At 51.7% G+C, this 16,515-nt stretch overlaps 1 protein-coding gene across 1 annotated transcript in view; it reads right to left on the reverse strand.

The window, feature by feature from the left end:
• Nucleotides 1-1,938: 1,938 nt before the first annotated feature.
• Nucleotides 1,939-16,515, reverse strand: part of ACBD6 (acyl-CoA binding domain containing 6) — a 188,839-nt gene continuing 174,262 nt past the window's right edge. Inside the window, exon 8 of the mRNA XM_058660737.1 lies at nt 1,939-2,007. Within this exon, the coding sequence (XP_058516720.1) occupies nt 1,991-2,007 (17 nt within the window). The 3' untranslated portion in view covers nt 1,939-1,990. The remainder of the gene's footprint in view (nt 2,008-16,515) is intronic.

Raw genomic sequence — 16,515 nt, forward strand, 5'->3', positions numbered from 1 at the left:
CCCTCTGCCTCGCTGTTCTCACTGACCCCTTGGAAGGACATCTTGGTTGCTTCCAGAAATGGGTGTGCTGATTTGGCCCCCTCAGGTGGGAGGAGTCCCTGGGGAAGCAGCCTTAGAATTGTCCCTTGGTAGAGGTCCCACGCGGTTCCTGGGCTGCATCTGTCCTGGTGGCTAGCTGGCTGGGCATGGCCATGCCCTGCACGCAGGTCCTGGGCATGGGAAGCCAGAGCTTTCCAGGCAGTGGTGCCTGGGGACTCTATGCTTTTGGGTTTGCAGTAGCATGTCACCAATGCCTGCAGCTGGGGCGCGGCCACCCCGTGACAGGCAGCACTTCTGCAGGAGGCTTTATAGGCGTGGCGGCCCAGCTCCTCAACTCCGCACCCGCTGCTGGCTGTGGGCAAACTGGCATGGAAGCAGCTGCAGGTCTTCTCACCCCCTTGGAAAACTGGTTTGCTGCTCCCGGGCTCTTAAGCAAGACGTAGGGGGTGGGACACAAGAGAGGAGGCTGTGCCCTGCTGTGATAGGGCCAAAGGTCCTTCCCTCCTGGGATTGGGAAGCTGGTCTTGCGGGCCTGCAGGGCATCAGGCATGTGGCTGGCAGGTTAAAGGCATAAGTGACCCCCTTGCCACCAGGACTAAACTGGATTCAGTTGCTGTAGAACACTGAGTCGGTAAATTCCTCAACAGCCATCAGGCTGCCTTCTGTCCAATCGGTTCAGTTTCTGGTATGCTACGACAGTCGGGATTTCTTACCTGGAGTGTCTGCGAATGTAGGGTCATTCCTCAAGCTGCCACGTCCCGCTCGCGGTGGGCCAAGCCTGTCTGATTCTGTGCTATTGTGGAATCCCCCATGTGAATGTAGTGTGGGGTGGAGCGGACGGAGGTACAAGGTTATGAGAAACGGGAAGGAAAGTGCAGTGTCTTTTTGGAGCTTGGCTTTCTAATAGGCTGCCCAGAGCACACAGGAAAAGGGCCGTGCTGGCAGGGCCCCTGCTGCAGGGAAGGGCGGGAGGGCCCAGCCTCAGCTTGGCTGTCCATCTTAGCATCTCCTGTTCCTAGTACAGGGAGTGCATTCCCGCCCTGGCAGCATTGTGTAACATCTGTTTCAGGGGGTCAGTTTTGATTTCCGTGTCAGTAATACGCTCGGTGCAATGCCAGAACCCAGGACACCTTCTTCAGCCACACTAAGTCTCCTACAGAGCTCAGGAAGCAGTGTGGCTGGCTGGGCAAAGTGCCCAAGAGGGCATAAGCCAGCAAGCCGGGAGGGCTTCCTGTCGTCCAAGGCACCTCCTGGGAAGGCAGTAAATGCTGGTGCCCATGCAGAAGCAAAGCTGCAAGAGGGCCAGGCTTCAAGTGGGTTTCCCTGTAAGCTGAGTTAGCTTCGTGCGTGGACCAAAGCCACGGATGCCAGCACTGCTCGGGGGTGGCGGGCCTGCTGTGGCTTGGAGCAGATCGCCCCCTGGCTTAGAGGCACCCCTCTGCTGCTCAGGGGTCCCTTCCTGGGGTCAGAGGGCCACAGGACACCCACCCTCTCCCTTGCCCAGATGCCATGGACAAACTCGGAGAAAAGAAATTGCCGCCTTCTGGAGGCATTTGTAGTCTATCTGGACCTGCCGCTGGCTCCCAAAGAACAGCTGCCTGGCGACCGTTCCCTGCCACATCCGGTTGACAGACGCAAACAGCAGATGGCTTAGGAATCCAGGAGCAAACGCCTCCCACTACAGGTCTCCAGTGGTGTTTGGTAGAAGCCAAAATGGGAGCTGAATGGCCAGGGAGACATCGGTACTTGGCAAGGAGTGACGGGCAGGCAGGAAGGGCCCCTCCGTGGGCTGAGCGACCGGTGCTGACTCACCTGGTGGCCACAGTGTGGCTCTTGGCCCTTTGGGGACTTGCTGGGCAACCCTAGGCAAATCCATTCAGTCTCTGGCTTTCTCTTTCTTGTCTGGTCTGATAGGATTACACAGTGGGCAGTGACTACCACGCTGGTGACATTATTCCTGTAAATTACCTGTGAGACATCAGGGAAAGAGACCTACATTCAGACATCAAAAAAATCACTTGGCTATATCCTAAAGGTTGTTTTTTTTTTTTTTTTTTTTTTTTCGTTTTATTTGAAAGAGTGACAGAGAGCTTCCGTTTGCTGGTACACTTCCTCCGATGTCTACCGCACCCAGTGCTGGGACAAGGCCCAAGCTAGGAGCCCGGGACTCACTCGGGGTGGGGGAAGGGGTAGAACCCAAAGTACTGGAGCCATCACCTGCTATGTCGCAGGTGCACAGTAACAGGAAGCTGGCAGAGAAGTAGAGTCGCCAGGCCTCTGCTGTGGGCTGCGGGTATCCCAAGCAAACCAACTAACGGGCAAAACACCCAGATGTTTTTTTGTTTGTTTGTTTTTCTTTGGTTTTAAACCACTGCAAAACATCACGTCTAATAAGATCACTGGGGGCTGTTAGATCTTCATTATTAAGTTCACTTTGCGGAGAAGTCTCGAGACACGTGTAGACCAACAGACATGTAGACCAATAGACATGCCCCTTGAAGCTCAAGTTGGTTGCTGTGGACCACCTGCTTCCTGGCGGGAGGAGGTCTGAGCCACGGACGACCTGCCTGGAACCCCGGCAGCAGCAGCCACACCTCCCTCCTCCGGCAGGTCTGCAAGGCCCGAGGAAGCTCATTTTTTAAACATTGCACTTTAAAACTTGGACACCATGAGACGAAGAAAAATCCAATTAAGCGGAAATGAGTTTTGTTTTATTGCCTGCTGCTGAAGGGCTCTGGGCATGCTGAAAGCTAAAGAAAAAAGCACATCACTGGCTCGCTCTCTTGCCTTCTCTCTCTCAGCTTGGTCAGCTGGCTGTGTGGCAATTGCTCCAGCTGCTCCTGGCACAGTGACCACAAGCCCGAGAGGAAAGAGAGGGGGTGGGGGGGGGGGAGAGAGGGCTCAGCAGTCATTCCATCCACAACCTGCTTGGTAGGACCGCGTTAAAAGCACAGTTTGATGCTGCTCGCTCTGGTGAGGAGGCAGCGACAGGCTCCGGGGGTGGGCCAAGCGTTCCTTTGCTTAGGGAGGCAGGGCACAGATGGACAGAGCAAGGATACCCCCCACCACGCACCTGCTGCCACCTGCAGACAAGAACCCCAGGACTGTGTTGAGCTGAGCAAGCAGGCTCGGGGCTGCGGAGGGCCAGCAAGCTGCTCTCAGCTCACATTCATCCCTGGGTCTCTTTAGCTCAGAATTGCTGCCCTCATCCCTCACACTGTAAATTTTGTACAGTTGAAAAGAAATCAAGTCTTGTTTCCTGGGGGTGGGGAAAGGAAAAAAAGACCCCACCCCACCCCCTTTATTTATTGCCATGTGACTTTGGAAAAGAGAAGCATTTGTATGTGCCTCCTGTGTTGGCATGAAATGTGTACGGTCAAGCTGTAAAATAAATATGGACATTCTTTAGAAGCCTGCGTGTTCTGCTTTTCATTAGTTTTGGGAAAGTTTTGCTGTTGATTGAGGTCAGCGGAACTGGAAGCAGAGCTGACCCAGGATCCTTTCATCAGCCTGGAGCAGTGCTCGCTGGGATTGGGCCCCGGGCTTTCCGTGAGCGGTGTTGCCCTCTGCACCTAGCAGTGGGGGATAAGCAGGTGCAATCAGACCACATGACTTATTTAAAATGTTTATGTATTGATTTTTGTTTAAATGACATAGTCACAGAGACAGAAGAAGCAAAGAGAGCTCTTCCATCTGATGGTTCACGCCTCAAACGGCTGCAATGGTTGGGACAGGGCCAGGCTGGAGCCAGGAGCCAGGAGCTTTCTTCCCAGGCTCCCATGTGGGTGCAGGAACTCAAGGACTGGGCCCCTCCCACGTCATTAGCAGGGAGCTTTCCAAGGTCATTAGCAGGGAGCTGGATTAGAAGTGGAACAGCCAAGACTCAAAGTGGAGAGCATATGGGATGCCAGAGCTGCAGGTGGGGGCTTGGCCTGCCTGTGCCATGGCCCAGCCCAGAGCTGCAGGTGGGGACTCGGCCTGCCTGTGCTGTGGTCCAGCCCAGGGCTGTGGGTGGAGGCTCGGCCTGCCTGTGCCGTGGCCCGGCCCAGAGCTGCAGGTGGGGGCTTGGCCCGCCTGTGCCGTGGCCCAGCCCAGGGCTGTGGGTGGAGGCTCAGCCTGGCTGTGCTGTGACACTGGCCTAGGATCACATACTTTTTACTTATTCTGTATTCTCTCGCATCTTTAAAGCTACTCCCAGTGATAAAGGTTCTCCCTAGAAAGAGCCAACATGAAAATGTATCTGTGTGGGTACAGGCAGGTGGGACCACACCACTGGGTCTTCAGGGCCCTGTGCAGCGAGTGTGCATGTTCTGGGGCAGCCTCCATCCAGCGGGTTTTCTCTAGCAGGCTCCTTAGTCTGCAGGCCTGGGAGGGCATCTGGGCTGCCTGGCCTTCCCATTTCCCAGTGCCACGATGCAGCCTTGCTGTAGGCCACGGCTCCACGGTGCAAACCCCAGCGTGTGCTTACCTAACAGTGACTAGGCAAGTTCAAGATCCACCTCTGTGGTCTCACACAGCGCTTCAGGTGCTCAGTTGCTCATTGGTGACGTGTGGCCTGGGGCCGGCATGGGTCCCACAGCTAGAAAGCATTTCTGTGACGGCACACACAGCTGTAGCCTGGAGCTGATGGAGTCTGGCTGGCCAGGAATGCAGGGTTAGCAACAGGTCACTCTGGTGAGCAAACCCCGAGGCTTCGAAGCAGTGGCAAAGCTAACATATTGGTCACCTTGCTTTGTGCTTAGGTGCACGCAGGGGGCGCTGGGCTGAGCTCTCCATGCAGCTCTGCCCCCAGGCTGTTGCGAGTTGGCCTGCATCCTAGCACCACTCAGCCATGCCTCGCTAGCAGGCCTCCAGTGACCCTCCCAGGCCATGTAACAAGAGGTGGGAGGGTGTGGAGAAGACAAGCTGCCACATTCAGTCCCTTGGTGACCATTAGGAAAATAGACAACGTGGCTTCCACGGGTCCTGCTGCTGCCGTGAAATCTGGGTATCTTACCAGAAAAGCCTGGTGGGGTCTTTCCTCAGTTGATTATAGAAATAAAAAGCTGGGAATCAGTTGCAGACAGAAAAGGTTATTTGCGAAGGGACCAGGTGAGCAGGGAAGGGAGAGGGAAGGGGGGGTACCTCCGGAGAGAAAGCCGGGAGGCGGGGTGCCTCTCGACAGGGGAGGGAGGGAGACCAAAGGTTTGAGGAAGGGTCTTGGGATTTTAAGCCTTCCCTGACTCCTCCTTGTTGGGCGGGAACCTATATGTTCCCCATTGGTGACCTCTTAATCAGTTAGGAAATGGGTGGGCACTGCTGGTGCTGCCCACCTGAAGGTGTGGCCAAACTTCAGCCGGCCTGGATGGGCTCAGGTAGTTCTGAGGTGCTTAGGGGTGATTGCCTGGGGAGTACGGCCACCATGCCCTCAGTGCCCCGTCTTTGGGGGCTTTATTCGTCTGCCATTTTTAAGCCCCTCATCCCTAGCCTGTCTCTCTTGGGTCTCTACCATCCCTGACCGTGGCCTTCCCAAAGGAGCTGCTTCAAGAAGAACGGAGGACTTGAAGGACAGCTGCTCAGAACTAAGGGGGGTGCAGCATCAGTGCTGCAGCGCGTGTCTCAGCTGCCCGTCTCCATGGGCCCAGGTTCCACTCCGCGGAGACCACTGCAGGACAGAGGGAGCACAAACTGGGCAGGGCACTGGCCATGAACGCCAACTCCCTGCTGAGCCAGAAGCTCATGGTGGTGGGTGAGGCTCTGCATGGGGCTCTATGGACTGTCTCTTTAAAGAGAGGCATGTCTCTTTAAGCCAATCTCCACTCACATGATTTCAGGGTACACCTTTGGAGAACCTTTTCCTTTCAGGGACCCTCAGATATGTCAGTGTGGAGTTGGGATATTACACACACACTGCTGTGTTGTTCTGTAATGACACTGAGCCAGGTTCTGGGAGCACGTTGCCTGTTCTCACCCGTGGATGTGCTGGAGGCACTGCAGGTGAAGTGCTGGTGGGGGGGTCGGAACAGGCTGCCCCCAGGGCTGACCTGCCCTCCAGCTGGCTGGCTGGCTGGTGCAGCAGCCGCTGCCCTGACCGGAGCTCCAGAAGTTGCAGAGTTGTCACTGAGGGGCCTTGCTACTTTAGTTATTCAAGATAGAGCTCCTGCTTGCCAACCCTGGGCACCAGTCTCCCGTGGCTTGGGAGGGGTGAGAGGATTTGGGAAAGGATCAGAATTGCTTTCTGAAAGATATAAAATATAGACCCAAAAAAAGTGGCCTTGGCACACACTTGGAGTTAGTAATCGTTTTTTTTTTTTTTTTTCCTAAAAGGCCATTAAAATGGTAAATAGGTTTCAACAGATGGCTCCTGCTTGGCAGTGGAGAGCCCCGGCAAGGACTTTGGGGTTAAAACTCACAGTTTAGTCACCTGGGACTCGTTTCGTTAGTGCAGAAAAACAAACATCCATAAACTTGACAGCCCTGCCTCTCAAGTGCAGTCTGCGAAGGCTGCTGCTCACTGGCTGGCTGATGGGTAGCTGCCTCCAGAGACAGACCTGGGAGTTTCCAGTCACCTGATGCCTGCCTGCTGAGGGCAGAGCTTGCGGGCCACTCGGGCTGCAGAATATAGTCACCAAGAAACGACACGACTGCTGGGCCAGGTCTTTTACACTCATTATGTGTGCTAGCATTTTCATTTTTTTTTTCTAAATCATTTTAACATTTAATGCTTCTCAATTAAAGTGATTTCCTGGAGTGGATGCCAAGCTTCATTTAGAATGCGCATTAACCACTTTCTGTATCAGTGGTTAAAGGCACAGAGGGATTTAAACAGCAATCCACAAGTCTGTTTAGTCAAGGCTGGGCAGAATAAAGCAGATTATAAACAATAATATACGTCTTTTTCTTCTTTTTCTGGAAGGGGTCCAATCACCAACAGGGCTAAAGTGCTGTAAACAGAGCCAGGACTAAGCTTCGGGCCCACAAATGTGCTCCGTAAGAGCTCTGGGCCCCAGCGCAGACACTATCCAAGTAGTGTGAGTGTGTGTGTGTGCGCGCACCCTGGGCCCAAGTGGAGGCACATCCCAGCCTCTGTGTGTGTGTGTGTGTGTGTGTGTGTGTGTGTGCGCGCGCGCGCACCCTGGGCCCAAGTGGAGGCACATCCCAGCCTCTGTGTGTGTGTGTGTGTGTGTGCGCGCACCCTGGGCCCCAGTGGAGGCACATCCCAGCCTCTGTGTGTGAGTGTGTGTGTGTGTGTGTGTGCGCGCACCCTGGGCCCCAGTGGAGGCACATCCCAGCCTCTGTGTGTGTGTGTGTGTGTGTGTGTGTGTGTGCGCGCGCGCGCACCCTGGGCCCCAGTGGAGGCACATCCCAGCCTCTGTGTGTGTGTGTGTGTGTGTGTGTGCGCGCGCACCCTGCGCCCCAGTGGAGGCACATCCCAGCCTCTGTGTGTGTGTGTGTGTGTGTGTGCGCGCGCGCACCCTGGGCCCCAGTGGAGGCACTTCTCAGCCTCTGTGTGTGTGTGTGTGTGTGTGTGTGTGTGTGTGTGTGTATGCGCGCACCCTGGGCCCAAGTGGTGGCACATCCCAGCCTCTGTGTGTGTGTGAGTGTGTGTGTGTGTGTGTGTGTGCGCGCGCACCCTGGGCCCAAGTGGAGGCACTTCTCAGCCTCTGTGTGTGTGTGTGTGTGTGCGCACCCTGGGCCCCAGTGGAGGCACATCCCAGCCTCTGTGTGTGTGTGTGTGTGTGTGTGTGTGTGTGTGTGTGCGCGCGCACCCTGGGCCCAAGTGGAGGCACTTCTCAGCCTCTGTGTGTGTGTGTGTGTGTGTGTGTGTGTGTGTGTGTGCGTGCACCCTGGGCCCCAGTGGAGGCACATCCCAGCCTCTGTGTGTGTGTGTGTGTGTGTGTGTGTGTGTGCGCGCGCGCACCCTGGGCCCCAGTGGAGGCACATCCCAGCCTCTGTGTGTGTGTGTGTGTGTGTGTGTGTGTGTGTGTGCGTGTGCACCCTGGGCCCAAGTGGAGGCACATCCCAGCCTCTGTGTGTGTGTGTGTACACATGCTTTCAAAGAGCTTTTTATTCCATCAGCTGAACTTCCCTTCTACATATATACATGGAAACCACGACGGCTAGCTGAGTGCATGGAAACACCAATCCCATGGCAGTGTAGCGGTGCTGGGGGCAGCCTGACGGAAGCCAGCTCTACACGCCTCCCTGCCGCCAGGGTCCCACCGTCTACACTGCACTCAATCGCTTCACTTTCACACCATCATTTTCCTCTTACAAAACACACAGTGCGTAGTATTCTTCCAGAGGCAAATACGTGCACCTTGTGGGGGCAGCTCTTCATCTACCTTCCTTCCTTCTCTCTTCTTTTCCTCTCTCTCTCTTTTAGATTTATTTTTATTTGAAAGGCAGGGTTTGTGAGCCAGGGATCCTCCACCTGCTGGTATGTTCCCTAGGATGGCTGGCTCTGGGCCAGTCTGAAGCCAGGAACTTCTTCTGGGTCTCCAACACAGGTGCAGAGGTGCAAGGACTTGAGCCATCCTCTATTGCTTTTCCAGGCCATTAGAAGGGAGCTGGAGGTAGAACAGCTGGGACTAGAACTGGTGCCCATATGGGATGCTGGCACTGCAGGGCAGAGGCTTAACATGCTCTGCCGTTGTTGGAGGAGGGACCAGCGTCTACTGCAGTGGGCTCCAACATGGCCCCCACCCACCCACCCACAGGAGGAAGAGAGAGCTTCAAATGACACCTTTACTCCATGACTGTGCCAGGAAAAAGCTACCTGACAAAATATGCCAGGGAACATCTTGAAGAATTCACATAGAACAGAGAAAGTGTTAAGGAAGAAACATCAACTTCTAATGGCTTGTGTGGATCCAGGAAGGGTCAGGCCGTTAGGTTCTGCTTTTCTGGGAGGAGTGTGACAAAAATATTTCACAGGTAAGTGGGTAAAAACTGGGTTAAATAGCTTTTCCCATACAATCTTTTCAATTAACTCATATTGGGGAAAACTGACCATACTTGGTGCACAACACAGGTTAGCTGACATGTATACCAAGGGAACTTAACCACCCTTTCAATCACTCACCACACTTGGACCCCAAATCTGTAACCGGTTACTGAAATCACTGGAAATGTTCAAGGTAATGATCATATCACATGGTGACATAACACCGCACTAAGGGCCAATGAAAAGGCTCAATGGGTGTATATAAAGGTCACCAAGAGGCATGGAACCAGGGTTGTGGCATGGTGTGTAAAGCTGCCACCTGCAATGTTGGCTCCTTGTAGGTGGCAGAGGTATGGCCGGCTGCTCCACTTCCAGTCTAGCTCCCTGAAAGACACAGTGACAGGGGAAAAGAGAGAGATAGGGAGAGAAAATGAACTCTTCCATCTGCTGGTTGACTTCTCATATGGCTGCCTTTCAAATAAATCAGTACATCTTGAAAAATGTCAACTATTTCTACTTTTATTATTATTCAGAGATTGAATTATGATGCTTGTGCGTAAAACCCTCTGATATGTATATATATTTAAAGATATATTTATTTTTAATGGAAAGACAGATTTATAGAGAGAAGGAGAGACAGAGAGAAAGATCTTCCATCTGCTGGTTCACTGTCCAAGTGGCTGCAACAGCTGTAGCTGAACTGATCTGAAGCCAGGAGCCAGGAACTTTTTCTGGGTCTCCCACGCTGGTGCAGGGTCCCAAGGTTTTGGGCCATCCTCGACTGCTTTGCCAGGCCACAAGCAAGGAGCTGGATGGCAAGTGGAGCAGCTGGGATACGGACCAACAAGGTGAAGGTTTTAGTCACTAGGCCATTATGCTGGGCCCTGCACTGAGATTGCAACATAGCCCAATTTCAAGGTCTTTTTTTTTTTTTTTTTTTTTAAAGATTTATTTTTATTACAAAGTCAGATATATATAGAGAGGAGGAGAGACAGAGAGGAAGATCTTCCATCCGATGATTCACTCCCCAAGTGAGCCGCAACGGGCCGGTACTGCACCGATCCGATGCCGGGAACCAGGAACCTCTTCCAGGTCTCCCACATGAGTGCAGTGTCCCAATGCATTGGGCCGTCCTCAACTGCTTTCCCAGGCCACAAGCAGGGAGCTGGATGTGAAGTGGAGCTGCCGGGATTAGAACCGGCGCCCATATGGGATCCCGGGGTATTCAAGGTGAGGACTTTAGCCGCTAGGCCACGCCACCGGGCCCTCAAGGTCTTTTTCCAAGCAGAGGTGCATGCAGTTGCTTTGGTAGTGTGGGCTTTTTTTTTTTTTTTTTTTTTTTTTTTTAATATCTGTAGCACATAAACAAAATAATCTTGATATCTTAATTTCAAATAAATACCAGAGGGTTGGGCCTGGCATGATGGTTCAGTGGCTAAATCCTTGCCTTGAATGTGTGGGGATCCCATGGGGTGCTGGTTTGTGTCTCGACTGCTCCACTTCTCATCCAGCTCCGTGCAGCTGAGGACAGCCCAAACCTTGGGACCTGTATGTGAGATCTGGAAGAAGCTCCTGCCTCCTGACTTGGGATTGGCTCGGCTCCAGCTGTTGCGGCCACTTGGGGAGTGAACCAGTGGATGGAAGATCTTTCATAATGCAGTTCAGAATTGACCAAATACAGTACTTATTACTGTGAAAATCACCCTCAGTGGAGGGATTGGAAGTTCATGAGTGGGTTACACATGCACTCTGTGATGAATTCAGGGAGGTCACCATTCAGGGATCGGAAGGTTAGGAGGAGCTTTTACCTGCAACTTTAACAAATGAACATCAGAAGTGTCCCACCTGTCAGCTGCACCTGCTTCCTCTGCCACCCATCTTTGCCAGTCACACACCCGACCTGTGACTCTCCAAGATGCTGTTCTAGACACACAGCCAAGTGGCCAAACCAAGCCAAGATGTACCCTTCTAGTAGAAAGGGTCATTGCATTATAGCAACCTTTTAGCTCTAAGTTGCAGAAACATTAAAAAAAAAAGATGCAATAGACACAGTCCCACATAAGCCACATTGGTCATTACCCTTCTATCTGACAAGCTGAGGAAATAACAGTATGTGGCCAGTTGGCTGGCTTCTCACACTATTATTACACAGCTGTAACATTTAAATTTAGTTCCTGATTGATAACTCGTGACCTCTTATGAGACTTTTTTTTTAAAAAAAAAGATTTTTATGATTTCTTATTCATGTAAAAGGCAAATTTACACAGACAGGAACAGACACAGAGAGACTTCCATCCATTCGATTCACTGCCCAGGTGACCACAATGGCCAGGGCTGGGCCAGGCTGAAGCCAGGCACCAGGAGCTTCCTCCAAGTCTTCCTTGTGGCTGCAGAGGTTAAAGCACTTGGCCCATCTTTTGCTGCTTTCTTAGGCCATTAGCAGGGAGCTGGACCGGAAGAGTAGCCAGGTCTCCAACTGTTGCCTATGGGGTACTAGTGTCATAGGCAGAGGCTTAGCCTGGTTAGCCTGCTACCTGCTTTACCAATGATGCCCTGGCTCCTCTGAGACTTATCAAGATATCTCATGCAACAACTTGAGACGTCCCATAGTTAACCTGTGTATCCGTGATTTACAAGGACATAGGAAGAGGAAGCAGGAAACTCTCAAGAAATAGCCACAGGCTGAAGGGAAAAACGGTTTTAAAGCTTCCGGTTGTATGTTTAAAAGAGAGGACTCGAAGTTGGCAGGCTTGGTGCTAGTGTGGCTCTCTTACTGTGTGGTGGGGCAGCAGCTTTACTAACCTGTCAAGTGGCTTTCCTAACCCGCGCACTCTCTACTCAGTACAAGGGTCCTTTGGCAGGCTGACAGATGAAGTTATGCCTGTGAGCACCTTCTGAGAAGTTAGCAGTGTGAGACATGACCGCCAGCTCGACAGCACACAGAAGCAACATGCAGGCTCCCTTCCGCCGGGCAGCAGAGCCACAGGTTAAACAGTTTGGAGTCCAACTTCTCGGCCAAGGCCTCTAACAATCTCCCACTGCAGTGATTAACAATGAAACCACGGTGTATTTATAGCATCGGAATCTCAGCCCTTTCTTCCAGAAAGGCATGATGATGCCCCGACACATCATCTGGGAGAAGCAGTCAAAACTATGACAACTGAGCCCAGTGCAGTAGCTTAGTGACTAAACCTCACCTTGCATGTGCTGGGATCCCATTTGGACGCTGGTTCGTATCCCAGTTGCTCCACTTCCTAGCTAGCTCCCTGCTTGTGGCTTGGGAAAACATTCGAGGACTGCCCAAAGCCTTGGGACCCTGCACCTGCACGGGAGACCTGGAGGAAGCTCCTGGCTCAGAATCAGCTCGGCTCTGGCCATTGCAGCAATGCAGGAAGTGAACAAGTAGATGGAAGATCTTTCTCTCTGTCTCTCCTTCTCTCTGTTTACCTGCCTTTCCAGTAAAAATAAATTAAAATAAATTTTAAAACTATGAAAACCAGGTTAGTAAGATTTCTCATTTTTAAAAATGATTTATTTATTTATATTGGAAAGGCAGATCTATGGAGAGCAGAGACAGAAAGATCTTCCAGTCACTGATTCATTCCCATATGGCTGCAATGGCAGGAGCTGAGATGATCTGAAGCCAGGAGCCAGAGGCCTCATTTGGGTCTCCCACATGGGCACAGGGTCCCCAAGGCTTTGGGTCATCCTCTACTGCTTTCCCAGGCCACAAGCAGGGAGCTGGGTGGGAACTGGAACAGCCAGGAAATAAGATGGTATCCATAAGGGGTCCCGGAACTTGCAGGGGAAGGATTAGCTAATTGAGCCATTGTACTGAGCCAAAGATTTTTCATCCTAAAATGCAGTGACAAGGAGCAATAAAGGGGCTCTGAGTGCATAGCCCCCTGAGGCTGTGGAGGGGCCTTTTCAGGAGCTCTGGGAACATCTCAAAATCCCAGGCACGGTACTGTTGCGGAGGATGATGCGCAGTGTCTGCCTGCGATCCGGCACCCTCCAGGCATGAAGAGTCCAGCCCGGGCCTGGAGAGGGCGGCTGCGACCCTTGGGCTTTTCCCGTCGTTCTGACTCCTGGTTTTCCTGTTTTCATCCATGTGCATTGATGCTGCTGTGACTTCAGTCATCACTTCTTAGACGAGTGGCCAGCAGGCAAAGCGAACGCCGGACAGCTGTAGCAGATGTGGAATCGCTCCTGCTGACTTCAGCAAGGCAGAAAAAGGAAAAAGCAATGATTCCCCCCTTTCCTCTCCCTTGTAAGGACCTACAGAAACGGGCACAGGCAGGTTTAGATGTGTAGACCCACTCAAGAGGTGGCTGTCATGACAAGACAATCAAAGAAATGTGGCACTGACAATCAGGTGGGTAGAGGCAAGGATGTTAGGGTTGGCATTGTGGTGTAGTGGGTAGAGCCATCTCCTGTGATGCTGGCATCCCCTCTGGGTGCTGGTTCAAGTCCTAGCTGCTCCACTTCAGAATCAGCTCCTTGTTAATGCACCTGGGAAGGCAGCGGAGGACGGCTCAAGTCCTTGGGGCTCTGCACCCACGTGGGAGACCCAGAGGAAGCTCCAGGCTCCTGGCTTTTGACTGGCATACATGTGGCCATTGTGGCCATTTGGGAGTGAACCAGTGGATGGAAGCTCTGGTTCTCTCCTTCTCTCTGTAGCTCTGCTTTTCAAACAAAAATAAATAAATGTTTAAAATATTTACATATAAGTGCTCACATGCACTGCAGACAACAAACCAGAGAAACAAAGTGAATTTCAACCCTGATCAACATAAAAAAAAGCTGAACAGTTATTTAAGTTCCTATTGAACCATAATTGAAATGGGCCTTCAGAAATAGGCATCCTATGATATTTCCTAATATAATTAGCTTTAACATTATTTTTAACTGGCTTTACTCACTTTATTTTCCTTGTGTAAAACCCTGAGTTGGAAGGCCTGGCACTGTAGTCAAGTGGCTAAAGTCCCTGCTTTGCCTGTGTCGGGATCCCACATGGGTGCTAGTTCTAACCCAGCAGCCCGGCTTCCCATTCAGTTCCCTGTTTGTGGCCTGGGAAAGCAGTCAAGGATGGCCCAATTCCTTGGGACCCTGCACCCACGTGAGAGACCTGGAAGAATCTCCGGGCTCCTGGCTTTGGATCAGCTCAGCTATGGCTGCTATGGCCACTTGGAGAGTGAACCACCAGATAGATCCTTCTGTCTCTCCTTCTCTTTGTAAAGCTAACTTTCCAAGAAAAATAAGTAAATCTTTAAAGACAAAACAAAACAAAGTTTAAAAAAACCCAAACCCTCTTTGGAGCCAAAGCCAGTGCTGAGTCCTTGGCCCAGACACTGTGGTGTGCGGCGTTCTGAGAAGTCATGGATTCCTGCTGGGGAGCCTTGGAGAACAGGCTCTTCCACAGAGAGGGGTCAGGAAGCTGCGAGTGTTTGACATGCCACTGTGGCCACAACCAAGTTGCCCAGAGGGGCAGGGCAGCTCCTGGCTGAGGCGCAGCCATCACCAATGTTAACCGCCGTGTGGCTTGGGGGGCGGGGATGAGGCCGACAGCACCTGGTCACCCTGCGCAGCTTGCTGTCGGGTTGTTGATCTTGTTCTCCCAGGAGGCTCTCCGTGAGGGCACAGTGCGCAGCGTGGCAAGGATGGTGGTGGCCATAGCCAGGCCGCCATGACTGCCCTGCTGCCCAGGGCATCGGCATTGAAGAGGCGCAATCTTCAAAACCCTCATTCTGGAAGGACACCCCCAGAAACTCAGTGATCTCAGATTCCTTGAAGGGCAGCGAGAAAGGGTCATGTCTCCCCATGGGCCAAGGGGCCCAGCTGGGCGAGAGGGAACTATTTCCTGTTCTTTTCCAGCTTCCGTGAGCTCCATGACCGGACCAGGACGGCACTGCCAAAGCCCTGGAGGAAGCCATGGGTGCCACCCATCATTCACTGTTCTCTCGGACAGAGCAGTAGAAACATGGATAATACGTCCAAGGAAAGGCACGTATGGCAGAATCGAACTTGCGCTGAATGAAAGCACTGATTGGTTCCACAGAATTACATGCAAGTGCAGTGCACTGCATACCTGAAGAAAAGCAGTTTGACTTGCTTCAGAACATCTCTGTTCTTTGCTTTGTGGGATCTGCTGCAGCTTTTGGAGATGGACCTCAAAATCTGGTTAATGTGACGTACTAGTATAAAACTTCAGTAATTGGAAGGAAATGAAAATAAGCCATGTGTTCTCTGACATCCCTGGATGAAACTCTCCTCTTGACACACAAGGAAAGGAGCACAGACCATTATATGTTGCAAGGTTTTGGAAAAATCAGGTAGTGGTGACAAAGAATAGAGATTTTGGAAATTGATTCTATAATGCACTTGATAGTTATTTTGAGTGATAGCTTTGAATGTAAAATGTAAACCTTTATTACAGAGTTAATGGGGCCAGGGGAGTGGCTTAGCAAGCTAACCTTCCACTTAAAGTGCCAGCATCCATTATGGGTACCTATTCATGTCCCCACTGTTCCACTTCCCATCCAGCTACCTGCTGTGGCCTGGAAGCAGTGGGAGTGTCCAAGGTCTTGGACTCACATGGGAGGCCAGGGGGAGGTTCCTGGTTCTGAGTTTTGGATCAATTCAACTCTAGCCACTACGGCCACTTAGCGAGTGAGCCAGCAGATGGAAACCCTTTCTCTCTGTCTCTCCTTTCTCTGTAAAAATAACTAAATCTTAAACAAAAAGTTACTAAAAACCAAGTTAAATTATTTCTTAAAAAAAGTTTTTAGGGCATGACGCGATGGCTCAATGACTAATTCTTCATCTTGCATGTGCCAGGATCCTGTATGGGTGCCCATTTATGTCCCGGCTGCTCCATTTCCCTGCTTGTGGCCTGGGAAAACAGTAGAGGATGGCCTAAAGTCTTGGGATCTGGCACACCCAGTTTGGAGACATGGAAGAAGCTCCTGGCTCCTGGCTTCAGAATGGCTCAGCTCTGGCTGCTGTAGCCACTTGGGGGGGGGAGTGAACCATTGGATGGAAGATCTTTCTGTCTTTAAATCTGCCTTTCTAATAAAAATAATTTAAAAAAACCCACTAAGTTTTAAATATGACAAAACAGGTGGAACAAACTTAGAAAATACTGAAGTCAAATTACCAAAGAGTGGCCTGCACACTGCATGCGGCGTCCTGGTCACTGTCACGGTCACCAGCGTTCAACGGAGTAGAGCCTGGAGGACAGCTAAGCAGCAGGCTGCCATGCAGCTTGGGACTGTGGTGGAAGAGCAGAACACAAGAGCAGCTCTGCCAGCAGGACTACCACGCATGTCACCCCCCGATGATTATTTAAAAACGAGCAGTGTTTGTGAATGGTTTCGGTTTACATGGCAGAAAATGCTATGCTAGAAAAATCACAAAATAAGCAAAATGTACACCTCATTTCTGTTTCTAAGGCGGAGGGGCTTGTTCCAGAAGGATAAGTCAGCTTAAGCGGAGGAACATCTTGTATACGGGTGAAGGCTCCCTTGAGCAAATTTATTACTTGTGATCCT

The sequence above is a fragment of the Ochotona princeps genome, chromosome 2, assembly GCF_030435755.1.
Source record: "Ochotona princeps isolate mOchPri1 chromosome 2, mOchPri1.hap1, whole genome shotgun sequence".
NCBI classification, from domain to species: domain Eukaryota; kingdom Metazoa; phylum Chordata; class Mammalia; order Lagomorpha; family Ochotonidae; genus Ochotona; species Ochotona princeps.